General features: G+C 42.8%; 1 protein-coding gene across 1 annotated transcript; it reads right to left on the minus strand.

Annotated features, from left to right (window-relative positions):
• Positions 1 to 1,667: 1,667 nt before the first annotated feature.
• On the minus strand, positions 1,668 to 27,724 carry rsph3 (radial spoke head 3). Its single transcript, XM_028820293.2, has 9 exons — positions 27,581 to 27,724; positions 25,290 to 25,377; positions 19,904 to 20,045; positions 18,478 to 18,623; positions 14,135 to 14,338; positions 11,577 to 11,739; positions 10,302 to 10,388; positions 2,444 to 2,571; positions 1,668 to 1,839 (listed from the first exon to the last, which is right to left on the minus strand). The coding sequence occupies exons 1-8, from the start codon at positions 27,691 to 27,693 to the stop codon at positions 2,489 to 2,491; spliced, it is 1,026 nt and encodes a 341-aa protein (XP_028676126.2). The 5' UTR covers positions 27,694 to 27,724; the 3' UTR covers positions 1,668 to 1,839; positions 2,444 to 2,488.

Raw genomic sequence — 27,724 nt, forward strand, 5'->3', positions numbered from 1 at the left:
TTTCTTTCAGCCTTTCTTTTGTTGATGTTTACTTGCTGAGCTGACCGTTCTTCGTGGGCTGCCGCCGTGTATTGTGTGTCTTTAATTTTCTGTGACAGTAATACTGTCTTGTACGTCTGCTTGCTTGTACGTCCGTAATATACCTTTAATTTTCTCTGGCGGTAATACAGGCGTGCGCTTCAGTAATATGCCTTTAATCTCCCCTGACAGTAATACTGGCTGTAATATGCGTCACTGTATTGTGTACCTTTAATTTCCTCTTGCAGTAATACTGGTTTGTATTTCCGTAAAACGCCTCTAACTTTCTCTGACAGTAATATCGCGCATCGCACCGTGCCCCGCGCATGCGCACTTCACCAGAAGCCCCGCACATGCGCACTTCACCAGAAGACACACACACACAGACACCTGAACGCACGAAGGGATTTTATTAAAGAGGATATATATATATATATATATATATATATATATACTAGCCGCCTGCATAGTAGTGAAACAGGACAAACTTTAAAAAATGAATAAACAAAAAAGCATCGCTCTAGCTAAGCGGAGACAAGTTACGCTCCAAAACACAGAGGTAGACCGACTCCCCACTCCTGACGTCACGCTTCCCCCTCCCCTCGGCCTCAGCATGAATATATTGCTCCTACAAGTGGACTGTGATTCTTAGCGCGATGAGAGAAGTCGCAAAATCACCTGGAATGTTCAAGCAAATAATAGGAAAAACCCCGATCTAAATCCATGAAGTAGTTCTCTCGTTCGCTAGCTAAGCGGATGTACGATACACCCCGAAGCTGGAGCGTGAGTGAAGTAGTTCCCACCGCTTCTCTCTCGAATTCGCACAAATAAATTGCTGCTGCAAGCGAACTATGGTACTTAGCGAGATGAGAGAAGTCGCAAAATCACCCGGAATGTTCAAGCAAATAATAGGAAAAACCCCGATCTAAATCCGTGAAGTAGTTCTCTCGTTCGCTAGCTAAGCGGATGTACGATACACCCCGAAGCTGGAGCGTGAGTGAAGTAGTTCCCACTGCTTCTCTCTCGAATTCGCACAAATAAATTGCTGCTGCAAGCGAACTATGGTACTTAGCGAGATGAGAGAAGTCGCAAAATCACCCGGAATGTTCAAGCAAATAATAGGAAAAACCCCGATCTAAATCCGTGAAGTAGTTCTCTCGTTCGCTAGCTAAGCGGATGTAGGATACGCCCCGAGGCTGGAGCGTGAGTGAGGAAGTTCCCACTGCTTCTCTCTCGGATTTGCACAAATCAATTGGTACCACAAGCGAACTCTGATTCTTAGCGCGATTAGAGAAGTCGCAAAATCAACCGGAATGTTCAAGCAAATTATAGAAAAAATCCCGATCTAAATCCGTGAAGTAGTTCTCTCATTTGCTAGCTAAGCGGATGTAGGATACGCCCCGAGGCTGGAGCGTGAGTGAGGAAGTTTCCACCGCTTCTCTCTCGAATACGCACAAATAAATTGCTGCTGCAAGCGAACTCTGATTCTTAGCGCGATTAGAGAAGTCGCAAAATCAACCGGAATGTTCAAGCAATCTATAGGAAAAACCCCAATCTAAATCTGTTAAGTAGTGCTCGCGTGAAAAGCGGACAGACACACAGACAGACAGACGTTAGATTTTATATGTATTTATATGGACAACAAGAAAGACATTCAAATACAGAGCCTTTCACTGAACAGTAAATACATTGCATGTTCATTGTAATCACATGGCCAGAATTCCGCAAGTACAAAATCTAAAGCAGGCTGTGAACTGCATTACATGATCTTCGGTTGTGCGAATTATTGTATTGTCTTGGTTTCTCGCTAATCTGCAAGTCCTAAAAAAAAAAAAAAGAGAAAGATGCCATTAAAAAGTAAAACAGAAATGTTCTGCAGAAATATTACATGTTCAGTAAAAGTTTTTTTCTTTCTGAGGTGTTCCATGCAAATGAACGCTGAATGGCCACAAAGTGTCAATTTCCATATGCAGACCTGCAGATTGCATTAGTCGATAAGATAAGCAGGGCCAGCTTTGAAGGCAGTTGTTAGAGTCGGTTTCATCCAAAACCTCAGCCTTCTTCCTCTTGTCGGCTGCGCCCCTTGGGCTTCCCACGCCCAGTGTTGCTCAGAGGTGCACTCTGACGTGTCCACCAAAAATCTGGAGTGACTCACTTGTGACATGCATGCTATCCTGCGCTCCTTTCTCTACTGTACATTCTGATAGAATTCCACCCTCGGCTATCATCTGGGGAGCACCAACAGTGTGGTCATTTTGTTTGTTTGTTTTGCCTTTAGAGACCAAGCACTTTGAAAAGTTAAAGATGTGAGTCAACTCTTGCAGTAAATGAGGCTTCCTTATATTGGGTACCTTGGACATTCTTTAGATAGTTGGCAAAAGCAATAGGCAGATAAGGAGCTATTAAATAAGTGGTCAATCATTACCAGAGTTATGAATCTGGAGCGGCCAGCGGGCACACGTGTCCTGTTCTAGGCCGAGGCGTTGTGCTGCTGCTGCTGCTCCATCTGTTGGAAGACGTCGAGTCGCTTTTCAACCACTTCACGGATCAACACTGTAGGGGGGGAAAAGAGGAAGGGGACACCACGTCAGCTCTCAGAAATGAAAAGGATATGAATGATCAGAAATAACTTACCAGCAATGAGCTTGAGCAAGTGCTTCGGATTGTGACAAACGATGCTCTATAAAACCGAGCCTCAATAAATTATAACAAATTCAAACAAAAAAAAATCTATTCTTAGCAAAGTATGACAAAGACCAAAGTGCTTTTTCTCACTCAGTTAATGTAATCTGCGAGTCCCATTATGGCAGTAAGAGAAAAATTGTGAATTCCACACCATGTTTATTATATACTCCTCTTACTTATAAAAAGAACTGATGTGTGAATGTTTAAATACATATATTGGACCAGATAAATATCCATCCATCCATTTTCCAACCCGCTGAATCCGAACATAGGGTCACGGGGGTCTGCTGGCCAATCCCAGCCAACACAGGGCACAAGGCAGGAACCAATCCCAGGCAGGGTGCCAACCCACCACAGTCGGATAAATATATTGATTCAAATGAATAATAATAATACATTTTATTCATATAGCACCTTTCTCGAGAGACTGAGCGAAGAGTCTGAGTGTCTGGGCTTGCGAGTGTCCCGATAAAAACCAAGATGGAGGCCTTTAATGATCTCTTGGGCCATCAGCAGTGTGTCTGTCTGCGGAGAGAGTGTCGACCTCATCGTTGAGAGGTTTACTTACCTTGACAGTGACATTCATGTGACTCTGGTTACTCTTCCTATGAAGTCAGTAGACGGATTGGTAGAGCATGGGGTGTCATGAGGTCAATGGAAAGGGGTGTGTGGCACTCCTGATATCAGCATAAGGACGAAGGTCCAAGTCTTTAGAGGCCTGGTGCTTCCTGTCTTGCTATATGGTTGCGAGGCAAGGACGCTATCCAGTGACCTGAGATGAAGACTGGACTCCTTTGTGTCTCTCAGGAAAATCCTTGGGTACCGTTGGTTTGACTTTGTGTTGCTCACGGAGTCCCGAATGAGGCACATGACCTGTATTGTGAGGGAGCGTCAGTTGCGGCACTACGGCCATGTGGCGTGTTTCCCAGAGGGTGATCAGCTCATAAGATTCTCATTGTTGGGGACCCGATTGGCTGGACCAGGCCAAGGGTTCACCCACGTAACGCCTGGCTGCGGAAGATAGTGGGTCATTTCCGGAGGGTGGGACTGGACGACGTGTCTGCCTGGGGGGGTTGCCAACCGGGATCCCGAGTTGTTTCGTCGTGTAGTGGGTGTGGCAACGCACTGTACCAGTGCATACTCCCCAACTTGACTTGACTTGACTTGACTTTCCCATGCTCAGGCATTGCTTTAAATAGTCTGTATCTGTCCAGTGATTTTATGCTTACAGCATTATACATCCACCTTAATAAAAAGGTAAGTGTCTGTGTGTCAACGCAGTTGGTATGTTTCGGTCATTCCAACAGGTGGAGCATCACAAACATTAACACTGCTTTTATAAATCCCATATCAGATGGCATGCAACAGACTGTGGACACCAAGGGGCACTCCAGCTTCCCAAACACCCAACACAAACAGGCTCGGACACAGGCTTTATTCGTGGGAAGCTCTTTCCCTATAAGCGTTTCCCACCAAAGCTACGCAATTACCCTTCTTTTCTTCCTTCTCTCTACCACTGTCACCTCCACTCTTCCTCGCAAGCTTCGTCCTCCTTCCTCCTGACTCTGGCTCATTGATGTGAGGCAGGCAGCTCCTTTTATCTAATCCCCAGGAATGCTTCCGGTGGTATGATGCTCCAGCTCTGAAGCACTGCTGGGTGAGGTTGAAGCCCTACGGAGTAGGGAATCTCAAATCCAGCAGCTTCCCCTTGCAGCTCCCACTGGACTCAAAAAGGTTGTCCCCTCTGAGGGACTACAATACCCAGCATGCCTTGTTGGGCACCCATTTGAGGACGCCATCTAGCGTCCTCGGGGAGACAAAACCCTGTGTAAGCCGTCTCCTTCTATCCTTATACAATGAGGGCATCCCAGCTGGGTAAGGACGTTAGCCACCCCTCACAAAACATATGTCTTGCATTTGTCATTCCAACAGATGGTGCATCACAAACATTTCTAGTAATGCATTTTCACCAATTGTGGTCACTGGTGTAAAAGTGTATTAGGTGACTTGGAAGTGACTTGGGCCAAAGTTTCAAGGAAAAAAATGTCAGATGTTGGCTTCACAAAATTAAAAATGCTGTATCACTGCAGCCAAAATACTGAATTTCTTATCAGTCCTATTTCTTTCATGTTTTTCTTCTCATTCCGATCGGAGCACAGGGCCTGTAGAATAAGTCTCCACCGTTGTCTGTCTTGGTCTGCCCGTCTTGCTTCTCCTCAGGACCTTCTGATGGTTTTTAAGATTCTTCTCCACATCAGGGCTTATCTTCCTGTCTTTCACCTTCCTTCAGGGTTCCAATCCAAGGTGTGATGTGTAATGTTGGCCTGCGGCCCGATCCACCTCCAGCTTTGATTCTGAATTGTGCTTATGGTGGATTGCTGCTTGGGGCTTTAAAAACCATTCTGGCCACCAAAGGCATAGGATCTGGTGAGGACAGGTCTTGGTTTACAGCTTACGGCTCAGGTTCTCATACCATCTCCACTTCTTACTCTCATACACATTATGGCTAACGTTCTTAGCCACACAATGTGCACTTCAGAAGAGGTCATCCACCTGAAGAGAAGTCTTGTTTGGGCCCGGCCAATACTTGGATGGAAGACCATTTGGGGAAAAAGCTTGGGTTGCTGCTGGAAAAGGTATTGGTGATGCCAGCAGGGGGTGCTAACCCTGTGGCCTGAAAGTGGATCCCAATGCAGTGATTGGGTAAAAATGGTGCTGTACTTTTTGGATGAGACATCAAACTGAGGTCCTGACTCTCTGTGGTCACTAAAGATCTCCGGGCATCCTTTGTAAAGCCGATGTCCTGGCTACATTCCCCTCCATGGCTTGGTCACTCTGGCCTCCTAGTCATCCCCTGTCTCTAATTGACTATCGCTGTCACTGCTTCGCCATTTCAGCAGCTGATGTGTAGTGAGTCTACTGGCGCAAAAATGGCTGCCGTCCCATCATCCAGGTGGATGCTGGACATTAGTGGTGGGTGAAGTGGCTCCCCACTCACTATGAAAGCACTTTCAGTAGTTAGAAAAGTGCTCTATAAATGAAAAGAATTAATTATTATTATTATTATTATTATTATTATTATCTCCATTTCTTACTTCCATACAGCTTATGGCCCAGGTTCTTGGTCAATATAAATGGAAATGATTATTATTATTGCCTCGAGAGGAGTTGTGGTACTGTATGAGGAAGTCGGGAGTGGCAGAGAAGTACATAAGAGTTGTACAGGATATGTACGAGGGAAGTATGACAGTGGTGAGGTCTGCAGTAGGAGTGACGGAGGTGGGATTACATCAGGGATCGGCTCTGAGCCCTTTGTTATTTGCGATGGTGATGGACAGGATGACAGACGAGATTAGACAGGAGTCCCCATGAACTACGATGTTTGCTGATGACTTTGTGATCTGTAGCGATAGTAGGGAGCAGGTTGAGGAGACCCTGGAGAGGTGGAGATATGAGAGGAGAGGAATGAAGGTCAGTAGGACCACCAAGACAGAATACCTGTGTGTGAATGAGAGGGAGATCAGTGGAATGGTGAGGATGCAGGGAGGAGAGTTGGCGAAGGTGAATGAGTTTAAATACTTGGGATCAACAGTACAGAATAATGGGGATTGTGGAAGAGAAGTGAAGAAGAGAGTGCAGGCAGGGTGGAGTGGGTGGAGAAGAGTGTCAGGAGTGATTTGTGACAGACAGGGAAGGTCTACAGGATGGTGGTGAGACCAGCTGTGTTATATGGGCTGGAAAGAGTGGCACAGGAGACAGAGCTGGAGGTGGCAGGGTTAAAGATGCTAAGATTTTCATTGAGTGTGACGAGGATGGACAGGATTAGAAATGAGGACATTAGAGGGTCAGCTCAGGTGGGACGATGGGAGACAAAGTCAGAGAGGTGAGATTGCGTTGGTTTGGACATGTGCAGAGGAGAGATGAGGGGTATAATGAGAGAAGGGTGCTAAGGATAGAGCTACCAGGGAAGAGGAGAAGAGGAAGGCCTAAGAGAAGGTTTATGGATGTGGTGAGAGAGGACATGCAGGTGATGGGTGTAACAGAACAAGATGACGAGGACAGGAAGAGATGGTGGCTGTGGCAACCCCTAACGGTAGCAGCCAGAAGAAGAAAAATAAGAATTAACCTAAACTGCTACTACTTACGAATATCTTTATTATACAGACATGGACAAATTTGTTGGTCCCCCTTACAGTTCATTGAAAAATCGCTGTATGCCTCCCGAAAAGGGACAACATGAAAAGCAATTGTCCCTTGTTATTATTATTATTATTATTATCTCCATTTCTTCCTTCCTTACTATTTGGGAGTGAGTGGTCATAATTAAAAAGTATAGAAAACAGAGTGATGAGCATCTTGGTATTTTTAAAAGTGTAGACATGAAAAAGTCTAAATGAAAATCTGCTTTAACCCATTCGTCTAAACTGAATATAACAAAAATGCCATCCATCCATCCATTATCCATCCTGCTATATCCTAACTACAGGGTCACGGGGATCTGCTGGAGCCAAACCCAGTCAACACAGGGCGCAAGGCAGGAAACAAACACCGGGCAGGGCGCCAGCCCACCACAGCCATTTATAAAATGATGATTAAAATTATTTTAGTCCTGGCAATCACATTAGAAAGAACAAAAAAGCATGCATAACAGCACAAGAAGCTGACCAGAGAACCCCGATGGCTAAAGTGCCCGCCCGGCTTTGACTGACTAACTCGGCTTGAACCCCTTTAGTCTTGAACAGTGATGAGGCCCTAAAGCAGATCTTCAGAGGGTTTGAAGAAATTTGATCCCACAAAAGTCCTTTTGTTCCGTTCTGAATCCAGGACTGTAGGACGCCTAGTGGAAGTGATGAGGAAGTGCACTGTTAGGGCTACATGGTAACCCAATCCTGTCTTTAAAATGCTTTGAATCAAAGGGGCTCTTTCACTTTTAATGTAATTCACATATGAAGGGACACTTAATGGAAACTCAGAGTACTGTATGTGCATGTAGATTGTGGAACAGAGAAATCTGCACGTGGACCCGATTCTGATGTTAACAATTCTCAAAAACGTTGAAAAAACTTGATCTGACAGTCTGAGGTTTCAGTTAAAGAGTGACTCATGACCTTGAGGACATCTAGTGGAAATGAAGGAGAACTGCACTTCTACTTGTGAAGAGAGAAGGGCACACGGGGATCTGCAGTGCAATTAAGGCTTACGGCTTCATTTGGGTTACCTAAGCCAGTGCAAGCAAGAAGAGCTGAACGGACTTTCACAACATTTTATACAGTGCAACTGGAAAGTATTCACAGCACATCACTTTTTCCACATTTTGTTGTGTTACAGCCTTATTCCAAAATGGATTAAATTCACTTCTTTCCTCAGAATTCTACACACAACACCCCATAATGACAACGTGAAAAAAGTTTACTTGAGGTTTTTGCAAATTTATTAAAAATAAAAAAATTAAGAAAGCACATGTACATAAGTATTCACAGCCTTTGCCATGAAACTCAAAATTGAGCTCAGGTGCCTCCTGTTTCCCCTGATCATCCTTGAGATGTTTCTGCAGCTTCATTGGAGTCCACCTGTGGTAAATTCAGTTGACTGGACGTGATTTGGAAAGGCACACACCTGTCTATAGAAGGTCCTACAGTTGACAGTTCATGTCAGAGCACAAACCAAGCATGAAGTCAGAGGAATTGTCTGTAGACCTCCAAGACAGGATTGTCTTGAGGCATAAATCTGGGGAAGGTTACAGAAAAATTTCTGCTGCTTTGAAGGTCCCAATGAGCACAGTGGCCTCCACCATCCGTAAGTGGAAGAAGTTCGAAACCACCAGGACTCTTCCTAGAGCTGGCCGGCCATCTAAACTGAGCGATTGGGGGAGAAGGGCCTTAGTCAGGGAGGTGACCAAGAACCCGATGGTCACTCTGTCAGAGCTCCAGAGGTCCTCTGTGGAGAGAGGAGAACCTTCCAGAAGGACAACCATCTCTGCAGCAATCCACCAATCAGGCCTGTATGGTAGAGTGGCCAGACGGAAGCCACTCCTTAGTAAAAGGCACATGGCAGCCCACCTGGAGTTTGCCAAAAGGCACCTGAAGGACTCTCAGACCATGAGAAAGAAAATTCTCTGGTCTGATGAGACAAAGATTGAACTCTCTGGTGTGAATGCCAGGCGTCACGTTTGGAGGAAACCAGGCACCGCTCATCACCAGGCCAATACCATCCCTACAGTGAAGCATGGTGGTGGCAGCATCATGCTGTGGGGACTGGGAGACTAGTCAGGATAAAGGGAAAGATGACTGCAGCAATGTACAGAGACATCCTGGATGAAAACCTGCTCCAGAGCGCTCTTGACCTCAGACTGGGGCGACGGTTCATCTTTCAGCAGGACAACGACCCTAAGCACACAGCCAAGATATCAAAGGAGTGGCTTCAGGACAACTCTGTGAATGTCCTTGAGTGGCCCAGCCAGAGCCCAGACTTGAATCCGATTGAACATCTCTGGAGAGATCTTAAAATGGCTGTGCACCGACGCTTCCCATCCAACCTGATGGAGCTTGAGAGGTGCTGCAAAGAGGAATGGGCGAAACTGGCCAAGGATAGGTGTGCCAAGCTTGTGGCATCATATTCAAAAAGACTTGAGGTTGGAATTGCTGCCAAAGGGGCATCGACAAAGTATTGAGCAAAGGCTGTGAATACTTATGGACATGGGATTTCTCAGTTTTTTTATTTTTAATAAATTTGCAAAAACCTCAAGTAAACTTTTTTCACGTTGTCATTATGGGGTGTTATGTGTAGAATTCTGAGGAAAAAAATGAATTTAATCCAATCGAATAAGGCTGTAACATAACAAAAGGTGGAGAAAGTGACGCGCTGTGAATACTTTCTGGATGCACTGTATGCTGGCGTCATATCTCAGGCAGGGTTCCTCCTCATGTTTTGATCATTTTTGATTCGTTAAGGTTATTCTTTATTTTTGGTTTTGTCTGTGTTCCTGTGTAGCCCGAGTTATGCCCTTAGTGTTTCAGGGGTGTTTCCACAGTAGGCGGGGCCTCCTGCCAATCACCACAAGGTACCGCCCTCCACCCTATAAATTGGAGGGCCTCCCACAGTTCCTGGCAGTTCATTTTAAACGCGTTAGGGAGTGGAGTGTTCACTTGTCCTTTGCTTTGTGCTTACTGTGATTTCCTGGATTTTTGAACCTGTGCTCTGTTTTTGACTTCGCCTGGGGGTTGTGTATTGGGACCGTGTTTGCTGTGGATTGCCTCGCCTTCTCCGCCAATTCCTTTAATGCTCCAAGGAGCTTCTGGTGCTACCAACCGTTTTTGTTCACAGAAGTCTTTATTTTATCACACGTCTTCAAGGCCCCTTTTGTTTCTAGTCAGATTTTTTTGATGGTAAACCCCCCCCCTTACAGAGCAATTTTCTGGAAGAATGTATGTGCTTTTGGGACTCCCAGTTTACTGCCAGTAGATTTACCACTCATCCAACTCAAAATGCAGGCTAAGGTGGCATTCCAGAGATTTCATCGGGGAGACGGACTGTGATGAGCAGCATCCCAAAAACTGCCCACAAGGATGTCAAGTGAGGTAGATGTCTTTAGTACTTACTGTCTAAGACTTTTCGTCCAAGGACATGATCATCCAGTGTGTTCTCCACGTCCTTCACGAGCCAGTTCAGGAAATTAGTCTCAATGTCTAGTGACGGGGAAGGAAAAGAAGCAAACACAATTAGTAGATAAAACACTGCATGTTCTCCATCCATCCATCCATCCATCATTCCATTCATGGCCGCCTACCACAGGAGCTGCAGACACAAGGCAGGAGTCAGTCCTGGAAGTGATGCCATCCCACCACAGGGCACACTCTGTTATGCCAGGTCAGGAATATCTTTGGCATTCAGAGATGCCTTGTCAGCAGTCTCCAGGCCAAACAGGAGATTAAGATGGTTTGGCATATCAGTGGCTTTCTGTTGCTTTTCAAGTTAGTGATGGGATGGTGTGACCGAAGGACTGTGACTTTACCAAAGGAAGTTGAAAGACACAAAGTTTAGAATTTTTAGCCTTCATCACACTTGGACATCATCTCTCTCCTAGAGTCTCTAACTTTACCTATTTTGGAATACAGGGGCACTCCAGCCGCCCTAACACCGACACAGACAGGTGGAGACACAAATGTTGCACAGCATACGTTTATTTATTTTCTCCATGTGGGAAACGCTTATTGTTTCCCACTCGTATGGCTCCAAAGCACAGTCCTTTCGCCTCCAGTCCTCCTCAGTAGCTTCGCCCTTCTTCCTCCCGACTCTGGCCCCTTTTATAGGACACTCAGAAGGACTCCAGATGTCTAGTGACCAGCATTTGCTGGTGTAGCAGAAGTGCTGCCAAACAGGGCCCGGTAAACTTTCAGGCGCCCCCTAGTGGAGGGCATGGGCCACAGCAGGGTTGAGCTTTCATGCTCCAAAGCCGTGGCCCTGCTGCAAGGCAAGGGGGCTGTGCTCTATCGGTCCAGGGGAGAAATTGTCCTGAAAAAGGTCTCTCCCCCTGTCCTTCCATTGTCAGGGCATCCCAGGTGGGTAGGGGTCCTGACCGTCTGCTACACTATACATATATTTGACTTATATAATGTTTAAGAGTCCGTTTGATTATCAGCTGAGGTGCTTTGCATGGAGTTTGTTTGCATCATCCCTCTATGTCTATCCAAGTGTTCTCTTGAAATTCCTTCATCCTCTTTCAGGTCAGTGAGGAAGATTGGAGTGCCCAAAATTACCTTGTTTCAATAAGTGGGGAAAAATGAACTGGCATCTCTTCCAGGGCTGGCTTTTACCTGATGCGCATAGCACTGGACACTGGACTGAATAGATGGCTTCAGATTTAGCACACGTACCTCTTTCCACAGGGTCGTAGAAGTAGCCATTATCCCGAAGGTTACTGTAGATCGACGGTATCAGATCAGCCAGATAGTGTTTCGCAAATACGCGGGCAGCAATTTTTTCAGCAGTCTCCTTTTCCAGTCGAAGAACTTCCCTCTGTTCCCTCATACGACGTTCCTTTGTAGAAAGCAATAGGCAAATTATAATTGTTTAATAAAGCAATAATATAATTATGACTAAAATGTACTGGAGGGATTTTGCTCAAAATCAAGAGGCACTTTACAGTGCTATGAACTGCACCAAGTTTCATTCAGACGGAGTGATTCTTTTTTAGTTGCATTCACATCTGCCTATAAAATCCATTTATAATATCCATATTTATCCATAACAAAAGAATAAGTGTCAGTGTGTCTGTATTTCTATGTTTCCATCTGGTTACTATGTCTCGGTCATTCCAACAGACAGCACATCACAGACATTTGTAGTAATAAGAAAATTGTATATCATTCCAACAGATGCCACTTCACAAATATTTCCATTAATAAAATGGCTTGCATTTGTCATTCCAACAGATGGAACATCACAAACATTTCTAGAAAAAAAAATGCATTGAATCTGTCATTCTAACAGATGGCGCATTACAAACATTTATAGAAAAAAAATGCCTTGCATTTGGCATTCCAACAGATGGTGCATCACAAACATTTTCCGGTAATAAAATGAATTGCATTTGTCATTCCAACAGATGGCGCATCACAAACATTTCTAGAAAAAAATGTCTTGCATTTGGCATTCCAACAGATGCCACTTCACAAATATTTCCAGTAATAAAATGCATTTCATTTGTTATTCCAACAGATGGCACATCACAAACATTTCTAGAAAAAAAAATCCTTGCATTTGTCATTCCAACAGATGGTGCATCACAAACATTTCTAGAAACAAAATGCCTTGCATTTGTCATTCCAACAGATGGCGCATCACAAACATTTCTAGAAAAAAATGCCTTGCATTTGTCATTCTAACAGATGGTGCATCACAAACATTTCTAGAAACAAAATGCCTTGCATTTGTCATTCCAACAGATGAAACATCACAAACATTTCTACAAAAAAAAAATCCTTGCATTTGTCATTCCAACAGATGGTGCATCACAAATATTTCTAGAAACAAAATGCCTTGCATTTGTCATTCCAACAGATGGCTCATCACAAATATTTCTAGAAAAAAAATGTCTTGCATTTGTCTTTCTAACAGATGGCGCATCACAAACATTTCTAGAAAAAAATGCCTTGCGTTTGGCATTCCAACAGCTGGTGCATCACAAACATTTTCCAGCAATTAAATGAATTGCATTTTTCATTCCAACAGATGGCGCATCACAAACATTTCTAGAAACAAAAATGCCTTGCATTTGTCATTCCAACAGATGGTGCATCACAGACATTTGTAGTAATACATTTTATTAGCATGGTGTCTGACTGTGTGTCTGTGTACATGTGTGAGAGTTGGGGACTTCCCTATGGCATTGTTTAGGTAAGAATACAATGGTTGCTAAGAGACTCCCTTCATTCCCTCTCAGCCTGAAGGATGCAACACACTGACATCATGTCTGCTTTGATCCCAGAGGTCTAACCTCCTCTGCCCCATGGGATATTTAAAGAGCGGGATTCCCAGAAGCCAGCATTCTGATCAAATCTGAAACCGACAAGTTTGGAGCTCCGCTACGAATCGATGAGCCCAAGAAGATGTGCAACCTCCTCAATCGCGTATCACTAGAAGTTTTCTTTTTACCAGTTTTTTTTCCTTTTGCATTAAACGTGGTGTTGTTTCTTCCCAATTGTCTATTTACTCTGTGTGTGTGTGTCTGTGGACAATCAAAATTGATATTCACATTGCCACGTGTGTGTGTTTAGGGGATAGCTTAAGGGCTCTGGTGATGGTAATTCCTCTCTGTTCCACAGGTTGGCGCTGTCTGCTAATGCCTTTTGGCTCCCTGCCTCTACAGACCGGAAGATTGATAGCTTTAGCACCAGTGATGTCACTTCCGGTGTCTGTCCACCTAGACCCGCCTCTTCCTGCTAGGAGTCCTTAAAGACAGACGATCCGCCATCTTGGGCATCTTGAATTTGTGTCTGAAAAGACGAATTTTTTCTCAATGCTGTTTGTAAACTGTGTTTATTTTTAATTACAATTATACGGGGTCTGCCTTTGGGTGCCCCACATCTTTATGTGTCTCTGCTTATGATGGAAAATTATTCATTTTTGGATGACTGGATGACTACGTCCTGGCAAATGTTTTGTATATGAAGGACCCTGACACTTTATGTATATCCTGTAAACACTTACAGTATCTTTACAAATATGTACAGAACATAATGCATGAGTAATAAACCTAACTGATGGAACAAAAAGAGAACAACCCAAGATTTTTCAGATTTGCAGTTTTCTGTAAGAAAAGGTTTCATAGCAGATATTGATCATAACACAGTAACTTGGGGATCAGGGGGTCCAGGGCTACCTGCCACACAGTGGCCATGGACGTAACGAATGCCATTGGTTTCTGCCGTACCTTCTCTTCTCGATGTCTCCGCTCTTGTTCCTCGAGTCTCTGCACTTCTGCCAGCTCTGCATTGCGCAGTTCTTCAAATGCCCGCTGTTGGCCACGGAGATTGGCAAGCTCTTCTTCCTCCATAACTTCCAGAAGGGCTTGTTCAATTGTTTTCCCAATGAACACTTCCAGAACGGGCTTAACTTCAATATCAAAGTCAAAGAGCTAAGAACAAGAAACAATGGCGACATGTTAGAGATTTGGTCATGTGAAAGCTGCAAGTTCTGTACCCATAGGTGAGCGGCAAAATAGGCTAGAAAAGGCGTAGACTTCACTGCCAAATGAAAATGGAGGCTTTGTAGCGGACACAATTAAATACAGTCAAACTTGGTTTTAACGAGCTTGGTTATAACAATTTCTCGGTTATAATGAAAAAAAATTATTTTTGAAAGATATACCAGCGATTCGCATGTAAATTTGCCAGGTTATAACAAGCGAAATCTTGGTTATTCTGAACAACATTTGACCACATCCTGGACTTTTGCGAGCCACCAGCGGAATAAATTTGAATATGCAATAAATTTATCTATTGCCTGGAACAATGTGACGACTGCTACCATACAGAATTGCTTCAGGAAATCAACATCTGATATTTTTGAAGAAGAGGATGAATTGGCGTTATCTACATGGGTTCGCCAAAACAATATTGAAATTAATAAAGTAAATTATTACAACACGTGGATGACGAATTCTTTACTAGCAGAATTCCTACTGAAAATGAAATCATAAACGCGTTGCTTCAAAAATGAGACGACGATGAAGATGACAAGGAGGAAGACGCTGGTGGCATATCGGATTTACCAGAACGCAGTTTACCAACATTGTTTGATGCCGAAAATGCCTGCAATAGATTGATGCCATTTTTTCAAGCGTTGGATGCATTAAGTGTTTCATGAGGCAAACTGCGTGACTGTAGATTACAAAGATTAAAACAAAAAAGTATTTTGGACTTTCTTAGAAAATAGTATATTGTACCTAATGTATGTTTTCATACGGAAGCCAAGAGAGGACGTGCAATATCGTTGTTTTTTAATTGTTTCCTTGAGATAATGGGCTAATTTTATCGAGATCCTGATAAAACAAAAGATCTTGTTTTCTCAAAATTATGAAATAATTGTATCTAAACGTTTAAATGTTTAGCTTATTGAAGCCACGTCCTGTTTGAAATGGCAGAAGAGCAGAACTGTATCGATCAGCGCATCACATTTATGTTCAATCAAGGGCTGACGCAGGCTGAAATATGTTTATGCTTTAGTTTAGAAAATAATAACGTCAGTGTCCGTCATTTAAGAAGACGGTTAGCGAGGCTTCAGCTGTATAGGCGTCACAATCTAAACGAGCCTGATGCCAGGAGCAAAAGTTAAGTTTCGTTTTCTCGAGATTGGGATAAAATGATTCAGTTATCTCAAGAAAACAAATTTTCGTTTTCTTGATATCTCGATAAAATTATTCCGTTATCTCGAGAAAACAAAGTTCGTTTTCTCAAGATCTCGATAAAATGAGTCTGTTATCTCGAAGCGACAATTTAAAAAAACAACGATACTGCATGTCCTCTCTCTGCTTCCGTATTTTCATTATGAGCTAAATGTATATTTTTTTTCAATAAATCACTATTACTTTAATAGACTGAGTTAGTTTTTGTCAAATTCGTGTTTCCCGGGTACAGCTAATACCGCTTATAACGAGCAAATAGTGTCGGTCCCGTCAAACTCACTATAACCGAGTTTGACTGTATTTATTTGAAGATTATACTAAATCACTAATACCATAAAAATATAGCAGTTCTTAATGATTCGGTTTTTTTTTTGGCATACAAGCAGGTGCTGTGCTTGACCATGAAGATTCACAAAGATTTGATGTCGATACCTGGAGAAAAGTTGTAGTCGAAAACAAACTGACGGTCAGATCTGAGAGATCGGCTGCGCCAATTATCAAGATGAGAGTCAGAAATCGAACTCAAAAATACTGGCACAAGTCAAAAACCCAGAATGGACTTTTAAGAACGAGAACACTGTTTGGAAAGAGATGAACAGGGAAAGGGTTTTGAATCCGTAAACTCGGATAGGGGATGACCTTGCAAACCGGTGGTATAGTTAGACAAACTTCAACACCTCTGAGCGTCTCACCCCTTTAATCACCTTCAGATTGCCCTCCCTGAGATGTAATCCATTGGTCCCAGTGCTTCTCCCATTCCTGGAAAGATTTCCTGTCCTCGTCTTTTGTTACGGTATCCAGAGCCTCCCGCGTGATTTGCTGGATTTTATCCATGGTAGTAAATCACCTTCCCTTCAGTTTCGGTTTTAATTTTGGGAATTCAAAAAAAATGAAGTCACAGAGTAGTGAGATCAGGTGAATACAACGGGGTGGGAAGCATTAACTGTACGTTTTTTGGTCCAAAAGCTCTTTGAATGACAGTGCGGTGTGTCGATGTGCGTTGTCATGTTGTACGTTTTGGGTGTGCCACTACTCATCAGTTTTTTCCCCTGATGCTTTAATAATAATAATAATTCCTAATATTATTTACATTCATAGAGCACTTTTCTCGCTATTCATATGCTATAATAATAACAATTGTTTACTTTTATATAGTCCTTTTCTTGCTGGTGCAACCACCACTAATGTGTCGCATCCACCTGGATGATGCGATGGCAGCCATTTTATGCCAGTATGCTCATCACACACTAGCTGTTTTGGTGGTAAAATGGTGGTTAACTTATAAAAAAACTGTCTTGACAGTAAACAACAAAAATGATTAATATTACAGATACCGAAGACACCCAGACAAAACACTGAGCAAAAGAATCGATTAAAACTCACAACATAATCCAGTTTCGCCGATGCAGATGATGGTGGTGTAGTTATGGAATGAAATCCCACTGTGAAAAGTTATGTAAAGTTTCTTCCCACCATGATGCTGATGTATGCGAAGATTTATAAAAGTTGGGAGCAATCCCCAGACAAAGACGTTTTACAACCCTGGCGAAATCCCATAAACAAGCAGACACGGGACAAAGCAACTCCACAGAAAACTGTAATTCGATGGGCCTAATTGTATTCCAGTTATTCAGTGAAGCATTGAAACAAAAAAATACACCACCAATGGTGATTCAGCCTGCTTGTTATGGCTTTCTTTTAAAGCTAGCGCCCTCAACTTGTTTATCCCAGTAGCCCTCGTGGTAACTGGCAAAGCTGCCCAATGAAACAGAACTCACAGGGTTGCTGGGATTCGTAGTCCATTTCAGTTGCACTGCTCTTTCATTGTCTACATGTTTCTGCAATAGGTCACAAATCTCGTAAAATAATTTCCATATAATTATCGATGTCAATTTCAAACCCACGAATAGGCAAATCCATGAATCGTAAACCAACCTGTACTTTGTTCTTGTAGCTTACAATGGGAATGAAGGGTACACAAGTCTGTGGGTGATAGAAAAAGCCTTAAAACTTATTGAATATGTCCAGTTTGAAGCAGCAAAGGTTTCTATTTAAGTAAACCTGACATATGCATTTATGAGACATTCTTGTAACAATAAAAGGAAATTAGAAATAATCATTTATAATATACTGTATATCTCAAAATGCAAATTAATATCTGGTAACTTTCTTGCCGTAAACCTTGAACGTATTTGGTAAGTTTAGGCCTTTTCTGCTTTGCGCCCTCCCCGACCGTAAACTAGCGTCTATGGGGGAGGATCAAAAGCTTTAGATTTGTCAAAAATTTCGATCTATGGTTTTCGACGGATCTCAACGTTTTAGGGTCCCCTAATACCGAAAACATTGATATCTCGATGATGGGTGTGTGTGTGTGTGTCATAGTGTCTTGAGGACGGTGTAGAGCTAAAACGGCTGGACGGAAAAATACCAAACTCGAAACTTAAGCCTGTTATGAGATGACGATGTGCTGATTAGTTTTTGAGCCAAATTGTACAAGAGAAAGCAGCACTCTAGAGGAACCCTTAAATACTGTAATTCTGCAATCAATTATGAAATCTTCTCATCAATTGCTATCGTAATGACCTATTATATGATCAGAAAAATCAGCATCAGAGCGGTAAATAATTACTGAAATGTTAGAGAATAGTTCGGGCAACTTAGTTCCTAGGGTGTTAATCCTACCAATGCTCACATATGAATTTTTTTTTCGTATTTGGACCCGTGTATCCTTCAGTCCCATCGAAAGCTACAAGAACAGACAAGGCATTTTGAATATATACAGTGATAGTAAAGAAATCATTTTTGACTAGAAAAAGACCAAACTTAGTCCACTACTCGTTTCTTCTCTGCTTTCACAAAATAATAAATACCTCTCCCTCCTCAATCTGCGTGACTGCATCCCTCCCCGTCTTTGCTGGAACGAAGAGAGGTGTAGGGGGCTTATCCAAAAATGCATCTGTCTGGCACTCCACGTCAGTCTCCACAATGCGGTCACTCAGTTCCTCGAGGTATAACTCTGAAAGAAAGAAACTCGAGTCACGTCGATTATAACTTTACGCGTTTTCGTTCGGAGCTAAGTAAAGACTATGCTGCACCAAATCGTTTTTATGAAGGCAACGCCACAACTGTTCGTGTAGTCATTCAGAAAATGATAATGACAGAAACTTGCCAAATGATTTGGTTAGCTAAATTCACCATAGTAGATGACAATAATGACAAAATGGCTGCCATATGGGTTATATCTCAACATGGGTTCCTCCAGCTGGCTGGGACTCAAAGTCTTGTTTCACGTCCTTTTTGTTCTTCATTGAGCCCTTTATTTATGTTAATGTTAATTACCTGTTGTATTTATTTTCCCTGTGTTGTGTGGGTGCCCCGTTAAGGGGTGGGGCCAAATGCCAAGGAACTGCCCTCTACCCTCAATATACTGAGGTTCTCCCACAGTTCCTGGTGGTTCTTTTCAAATCCACTTAGGAGTTTTGGTGAGTTTCCGTAATTTTTTTTCTGCTCTTGAACCTGTGCTCTGACTTCATTTTTGGATTACTGTATTGGGACTTTGTTCACCTGGGATTGCCTTTGCAAGCAACTCCTTTACGCCTTTGTGCTCTTCAGAGCTTGACAGTGTGACGGAGCATTTTGTGAAAAAAGACTGTATTTTATGAAGTCCTTGTGTTCGTCACTACATCTCTCAATGTTTGATTGTAAACTCCCCTCTAGTGGGCAATTTTAAAAAGTGTTGCTTATGTGCTTTGGGTCTCGTTGTTCATAACAAAATGAAATCTTCAGCTATAGCCTTCTCATGGAGTCTTGTGGCACATGTTGTTTTACCTCGTGGAAACTGTCGGTTCTTGCCTTGCTGCGGTGTTTCATCACTACTGTGGCTCCTTAAGTGTTAATTATTCTTGCAGGGTTTGCGATCTTTTTCAATAACTTCTCAAGCACACTTTTCCTCATTTTGTTTTTATCTTCCTTGTTTCTGTCTGATCTCTGAACCAACCTTAGTCCAACTACCCATGAGGCGAGTGCCTCCTTTCTGGCCAAATCACATTCTAAAATGCATCATTCAATATTGGTGTCTCCACATGCTGGCATGAATCCTCTGTGCTCACCTACACCTGAAAGACCAACTGAAAGGACAAAGCAAGTGTCTGAGGAAAGGTAAGGAACCAGTGAGTAGTCACAAGTGATCCTTCTAACCAGACAGCTAACTGGAGGAAAACCAAACGGTACTGTTGACTTTAATCAACTGAAATCCTGCAAGAAGAATTATTCTAAATTGTGTTTCAGTATATTTACCTGTTTGGACATCGATATGCTTTCTACCTTCCACCGGTTCAGGCGTTCGTGGTCGAAGTTGATCTTTTGCTCTTTTTTTCGCTGCAGCTCTCCTCCTCACTTCCTGCTGCCTCTGAATTTCAATGGGGTCTGGTTGGGCAGACTTTGAAAATGAACACAACAATATTAGAAATATACCACAGCAAGAAGTTGAAACACTAACAGTAGGACTCTGAAGGAATCACTGCATCGACCTCGGCTCCATTCATAGAAATAATGCATTTCTGTAAAACAATGTTAGGTCAGGTCGGGGAGCATGCAGTGGCACAGTGCATTGCTGCTCCCACCAAATGATGAAACAGCTTGGGATCCCAATTGGCAACCCCCCAGGCAGACACACGGTCCAGTCCCACCCCCCGGAAATGACAGTCTGGTGCTACATGGGCGTCCCCTTGACCTGGTCCAGCAGCTCGGGTCTTCAACAATGAGGATCCTGCGAGCCAGCTCACTGTAGTGCCGTAACTGACGCTCCCTCACAATGTAGGTAATGTGCCTCATTCGGGATTCCATGAGCAACACAAGTCATATCAGCGGTACCCAAGGATGCTCTGAAGAAACCCAGTACCGAAGGAGTCCAGTCTCAATAAGACAATGTGTTATACTCTAATTTTTGAGACAGTCTAGGAGTGATAGTAGACCCATCATTATCTAAATTCATATTTGGTGTACAGAAACAACCAAGAAGGCTGTGGAGGCTACTTAACTATGAAAGGTACCATGAAGTACTTTTCAAATTATAACAATGGAGTAGGAGTCATAGTAGACTCGTCATTATCTAAATTCAGACAGAGTACAGAAGCTATCAAGAAGGCTTTGAAGACCATAAAACTATGAAAGGTACTATGAGGTACTCCTCAGCTTAAGTGAAAGGTCTAGGAGTCATAGTGAACCATCATCATCTAAATTCAGAGAGTGTACAAAGGCAATCAAGAAGGCCACAAAGGCTACAAAACCAGGAAAGGTACTATAAGGTACTTCTTAAATTATGAGAAAGGCCTAGGAGACATAGTGGACCCATCATTATCTAAATTCAGACTATGTACGAAAGCAATCAAGAAGGCTATGAAAGGTACTATGGGGTACTTCTCAACTTTTGATAAGGGCCCAGGAGTCATAGTGAAGACGTCATTATCTAAAATTCAGATTCAGGGTACACAAACAACCAAGAAGGCAGTGGAGGCTACTTAAACATGAAAGGTACCGTGAAGTACTTCTCAAATTATAACAATGGCCTAAGAGTCATAGTAGACTCGTCATTATCTAAATTCAGACAGAGTGTAAACTATCAAGAAGGCTTTGAAGACCACAAAAGTATTAAAGGCAGTATGAGGTACTCCTCAGCTTAAGTGAAAGGTCTAGGAGTCATAGTGAACCGTCATTATCTAAATTCAAAGAGCGTACAAAGGCAATCAAGAAGGCCACAAAGGCTTTAAAACCAGGAAATCTACTATGAGGTACTTCGTAAATTATGAGAAAGGCCTAGGAGTCATAAAGGACTTCTCATTATGTAACAAATTCAGCAATCGATAAGGCTATTAAGGCATGAAAGGTACTAAGACGTACTTCTCAACTTGTGACAGGGGCCTAAGAATCATAGTAGACTTCTCATTATCTAAATTCAGACTACTTTCAGAAGCAATCAAGAAGGATATGAAGGCCACAAATCTATGAAAGGTACTATGAGGTACTTCTTGGCTTAAGTGAAAGGTTTATGAGTCATAGTGTACCAATTATTATCTAAATTGAGTGTGTGTACAAAAATCAATCAAGAAGGCTACAAAACCAGGAAAGGTACTACGAGGTACTTCTTAAATTATGAGACGGGCCCAGGAGTCATAGTGGATCCATCATTATCTAAATTCAGACAATCTACAGAAGCAATCAAGAAGGCTATGAAACCCACAAAGCTATAACAGGTACTATATGATACATCTTGGCTGATAAGGGCCCAGGGGTCATAGTAGACCCATCATTATCTAAATTACAGTGCACAGAAGCAATTAAGAAGACTATGAAGGCTACTTAATCGTGAAAGGGACTAAGAGGTACTTCTCAACTGGTGCCAAGGGCCTAGGACTTATATTAGACTTCTCATTATCTAAATTCAGACTACTTACAGAAGCAATCAGGAAGGCTATGAAGGCCACAAAGTGATGAAAGGTACTATGAGATACTTCTCAAATTACAAGATGGGCCTATGAGTCACATTGAACTTCTCATTATTGAAATTCTGAGAGTTACAAAAGCAATCAAAACCTCTATGAAAGCTATTGTTGATAACCTACCTGTGAGGGATCATCTGAAGTACAGTGTACAGGCTTGGCCTCCATAGTGCAAAAATGACATAGTAACACTAGAGAGAGTCCAGGGAAGAGCGACTAAGCTGAATTTTGGAACTGAGAGGTCTGGAGTTGAACCTTTTCAGTTTAAGCAAAAGGAGATTAAGAGGTGACATGATTTTAGGGTCTAAATGTATGAAGAGCAATTAGTACAGTGGATCCCAGCTGTTACTCTAAAATAAATTCTTCAATTAGATCATGGAAACACAGTTGGAAATTTTGTGCATATGTTACAAAAACATTCACACAATTACATAGCAGTATAACAGAAGGCAGAACTTTAGCGGCCTTCAAGTCTCATTTTGGAGATTCTAAGTGAATATGATTAGAGAACTCGTTGGTCTGAATGGCCTCTTCACACAAAAGATGTTCGAATGTAAAACAGCGTAAGAAGAAATTATGACCTAAACTACGGGAGGAAAAATGATTTCCCAGAGGGGAGTCATAAAAAAACGAGGAGAATATGAAAACCGCTCACCAGAACGTTCGTGTTTTATAAGGCAATCGCATGACTGATGTCCTGGCTCTGCAGAAAACAGATAGCAATTTTTTGAGTCGAACTGGGAGATGCGTGCAAAAGGCAAAACAAAACAAATAAAATCTAAACAAAGTGACCGAAACCCGAACGAGAGGGCAAGAATCAAATTCAGAATTCAGGCAAGACGTCAAAACCAAGCAAAACACGAATATGAAGAACAAAATGAGAGTTTGTTTAAAAGTATTTAAGGATTTATCCACAGATCGTATAAAGCTTGGTGCAAATGCTGACCTTTCATCCCGTCATGCTGATAAACTCGAGGTCACGACCCCAGAGACCACACCCCTAGAAACGTGGGATGAGACCCTAACGACGGTAATCAAAATGGCGTCTAATAGAGCAAAAGACCTCAAGACCCAAAAATTCAGCCCTGATTATGACATTTGAATGGTGTTGTTTATCATAACCTTCTGAGACCCCCTTAACCACAGACCGTGGATACGGGAGGCCCAGGACCAGACTACTCTTTTGACTGGTGGCATTTTATGTTGTTATAATTTTAATAACATTTAGAGCGAGATTTGCGCCAGTGGAGAAAGGGCAACATGTTGCATGCTGATCAAACATGTATAGTCATGTGAAAAAGTAAGTACACCCCATGGAAATTGTTCATTTTTTTCAACATACAGTACTGTGCAAAAGTTTTAGGCAGGTGTGAAAAATAATGCTGTAAACAAAGAATGCTTTCAGAAATATAAATAATGATTGTTTATTGTTATCAATTTACAAAATGCAAAGTGAGCGAACAAAAGAAAAATCGAAATCAAATCAATATTTGGTGTTCCTACCTTTAGCCTTCAAACCAGCATCAATTCTCATAGGTCCACTTGCACAAAGTCAGGGATTTTGTAGGATTCTAGTCGGGTGTCTGATCAACCAATTCTACCAAACAGGTGCTAATGATCATCAATGTCACACGTAGGTTGAAACACAGTCATTAACTGAAACAGAAACAGCTGTGTAGGAGGCTTCAAACTGGGTGAGGAACAGCCAAACTCTGCTACCAAGGTGAGGTTGTGGAAGACAGTTTCATGTCATGGCAAGATTGAGCACAGCAACAAGACACAAGGTAGTTCTACTGCATCAGCAAGGTCTCTCCCAGACAAAGATTTCAAAGCAGACTGGGGTTTCAAGATGTGCTGTTCAAGCTCTTTTGAAGAAGCACAAAGAAACGGGCAACGTTGAGGATCGTAGACGCAGTGGTCAGCCAAGGAAACTTAGTGCAGCAGATGAAAGACACATCAAGCTTATTACCCTTCGAAATCGGAGGATGTCCAGCAGTGCCATCAGCTCAGAACTGGCAGAAACCAGTGGGACCCAGGTACACCCATCTACTGTCCGGAGAAGTCTGGCCAGAAGTGGTCTTCATGGAAGAGTTGCAGCCAAAAAGCCATACCTCCGACGTGGAAACAAGGCCAAGTGGCTCAAGTATGCATGAAAACATAGGAACTGGGGTGCAGAAAAATGGCAGCAGGTGCTCTGGACTGATGAGTCAAAATTTGAAATATTTGGCTTTAGCAGAAGGCAGTTTGTTCGTCGAAGGGCTGGAGAGCAGTACAATAATGAGTGTCTGCAGGCAACAGTGAAGCATGGTGGAGGTTCCTTGAACGTTTGGGGCTGCATTTCTGCAAATGGAGTTGGAGATTTGGTCAGGATTAATGGTGTTCTCAATGCTGAGAAATACAGGCAGATACTTATCCATCATGCAATACCATCAGTATGATTGGCCCCAAATTTATTCTGCAGCAGGACAACGACCCCAAACATACAGCCAAAGTCATTAAGAACTATCTTCAGCGTAAAGAAGAACAAGAAGTCCTGGTATGAAGTGATGGTATGGCCCCCACAGAGCCCTGATCTCAACATCATCGAGTGTGTCTGGGATTACATGAAGAGACAGAAGGATGTGAGGAAGCCTACATCCACAGAAGATCTGGGGTTAGTGCTCCAAGATATTTGGAACAACCTACCAGCCGAGTTCCTTCAAAAACTCTGTGCAAGTGTACCTAGAAGAATTGATGGTGTTTTGAAGGCAAAGGGTGGTCACACCAAATATTGATTTGATTTAGATTTCTCTTTTGTTCATTCACTGCACTTTGTTGATTGATGAAAATAAATGATTAACACTTCCATTTTGGAAAGCATTCTTTGTTTACAGCATTTTTTCACACCTGCCTAAAACTTTTGCACAGTACTGTACATGGACAGGAAAACAGTAGATCTTCATGAAGACAGTGCCTGCAGATAAAGGTGACCTACATGAATAACAACACAAGGACGATTTCCCTTTTCAACCATTTATTCATCAAAACTGTCAACCTATGCAATGGTCTACTGGCGAAAAAGTAAGCCCACCCTTGGTATTACCCACTTTAGCGGAAATGACTTTTTGGAGTTGTTTCTTAATTAAAAGCATGCATTTTAAGTCTAAAGAGCGAAATATTTTTCATAGAAATAAAGAAGTACTTACGACTGGTAGGATGTGCTGTGCGTAGGTGTTTCCCCGGATCACCCGCCGGTCATACATGATGTTCCCATATTGGGTTGGTTCTTCTTGCCTGCATCCAAAGACACATGGAAACACATTTATACATATGCAGAACATGGTGATCTGTATGTCTCAGCAGAACCGTGCAGCAGATTGATCAATATTAATTCGATATAGCGCCTTTCACAGAGCACACCAGCCTACAATTCCAGGCATCACTTGAGATTACGTGCCTTTCGTTTTCAGCTCACTCTTTGTCAAAGGGTTCTTGTCTCAAAAGCTGTTTCTAAATGGCCATTGCAGTAGTAGCCAGTAGTGCCTTCTTTCTGCCTGGTGGGCACCCACGCAGGAAGCCAAGCCTGGGCTCACTGCCATCTAGCATTTTGGGGGAGACAAAGCCGTATATAAGCTGTATAAGACACCTCAAGAATCCTGGGTGTCCCTCACACTATCTATCTAGTGCCTTTCAGGTCTTTTTTGTGTCTGTCTATGTTTCTATCTATTAGGAAGAACCTTTCATATCTCTCTATCCATCCATCTATCTATCTGTAGTGTCTTTCATATTTATTTATTACTCCTGTTAGACAAGAACAGAAAGCTGAGGCTGCAGTGGGCACAGGCTCACCAAAACTGGAAATACGAATCTCCACTTCTGCCGAGACACAGAGACAGTAGAGTTATAACTTAAAAATGAAAGAATGAATCCAGGCACCCAACCCGTCTTGTGTCTACAAATCCAGGTTGTTGGTGGTGTTGTAATGATGTGGGGAATGTTTTCTTGGTACACTTTGAGCCCATTGGTACCAATCAATCATCTCACGACTGCCGCGGCCCATGCGAGTGTTGTTCCTGACCACGTGCGTCCTCTTCATGGCCACAATTCAGACTATCTTCTACTGGCTCCTTCCAGCATGACAATGGACCATGTCACACCTCTTGCTGGTTCCGTGAACATGACAAGGAGACCGGTGCTCTCCAGTGGCCTTCCCAGTTACAAGATCTGAATCCAAAATAGGATCTTTGGGATGTGGTGGAACGCAGAATGAAGGTGCAGCTGACAAATCTGCAGAAGTTGTGTGACGCAGGTCATGTCAGCATGGACCAGAATCTCAAAGGAATGAGTGCAACGTCATGCGACAAAACACTGAGGCTGTTTTGAGCGGGGAAAGGAGGCCCAGCCTAGTTTTAGCATGGTGGTCCTAAGAATTTGCTCAGTGAGTATATTATGTTTAACTGGAGTCGCACATACGCACTGCAACACTTGTAGTAATTCTGAGGTTTAACAATATTTAAAAATAAACGGATATATTTCTATGCAGGGGCGGCACGGTGGCGCAGTGGGTAGTACTGCTGCCTCGCAGTTGGGAGATCTGGGGACCTGGGTTTGATTCCCGGGTCCTCCCTGCGTGGAGTTTGCATGTTCTCCCCGTGTCTGCGTGGGTTTCCTCCGGGCGCTCCGGTTTCCTCCCACAGTCCAAAGACATGCAGGTTAGGTGGATTGGTGATTCTAAATTGGCCCTAGTGTGTGCTTGGTGTGAGGGTGTGTTTGTGTGTGTCCTGCGGTGGGTTGGCACCCTGCCCAGGATTGGTTCCTGCCTTGTGCCCTGTGTTGGCTGGGATTGGCTCCAGCAGACCCCCGTGACCCTGTGTTCAGATTCAGCGGGTTGGAAAATGGATGGATGGATGGATTTCTATGCAGGATGCTGTGTATTTTAGAGGGAAGGAAGTACTGAATCTTTCTTTCTTTCTTTTCTCTAGTCATAGTAGCTTTTTAAAGCAAACAGGAAAACGACAGATGTTTAGCTTCACAGCAGAAAATATCCCGCGGCGTGTAAGGCACCCACCCAATCCTGCCACTTTCATATCCTATAATCTAGTGAATTTCCCATCGGGATTAATAAAGTATCTATCTATCTATCTATCTATCTATCTATCTATCTATCTATCTATCTATCTATCTATCTATCTAATTAAGGTGAATGAAACAGGGGGTCGCATGCACTAAAGATCCTGGCCAGTCCCTCCCAAGACACGTTCACTCACAGTTACACACAAAACAATTAATTATCGCAAACTCGTCATATTGTCACTCCATTGTTTTTTTTACTTTAACACTATTTTCAAATCAGATATTTGAATCTCTAGTTAGATTACTTTTAAAAGGCGTTTCTGCGTTTTTAATGCAAAATAAATTGTATTGCGTATTTGTCAAGAATTCTGACGATCATTCGTGTTAATAACCCCAGATCCAATGCTCTCCAGAATGTACTTACAGTTCAGCCACAGGGTCTCTGTATTTGCTACGGTTTGGGAGCGCTCTGGGCCGGCTGGAGAACGTGTAGGTGCCGCTCGTCGACTCCTTCTGCGGTGGTAAGACGGACGTCATTATTTTATACTTTTTATGAAAATGCCTTTTT

This window comes from Erpetoichthys calabaricus, chromosome 15, assembly GCF_900747795.2.
Source record: "Erpetoichthys calabaricus chromosome 15, fErpCal1.3, whole genome shotgun sequence".
NCBI lineage: Eukaryota > Metazoa > Chordata > Cladistia > Polypteriformes > Polypteridae > Erpetoichthys > Erpetoichthys calabaricus.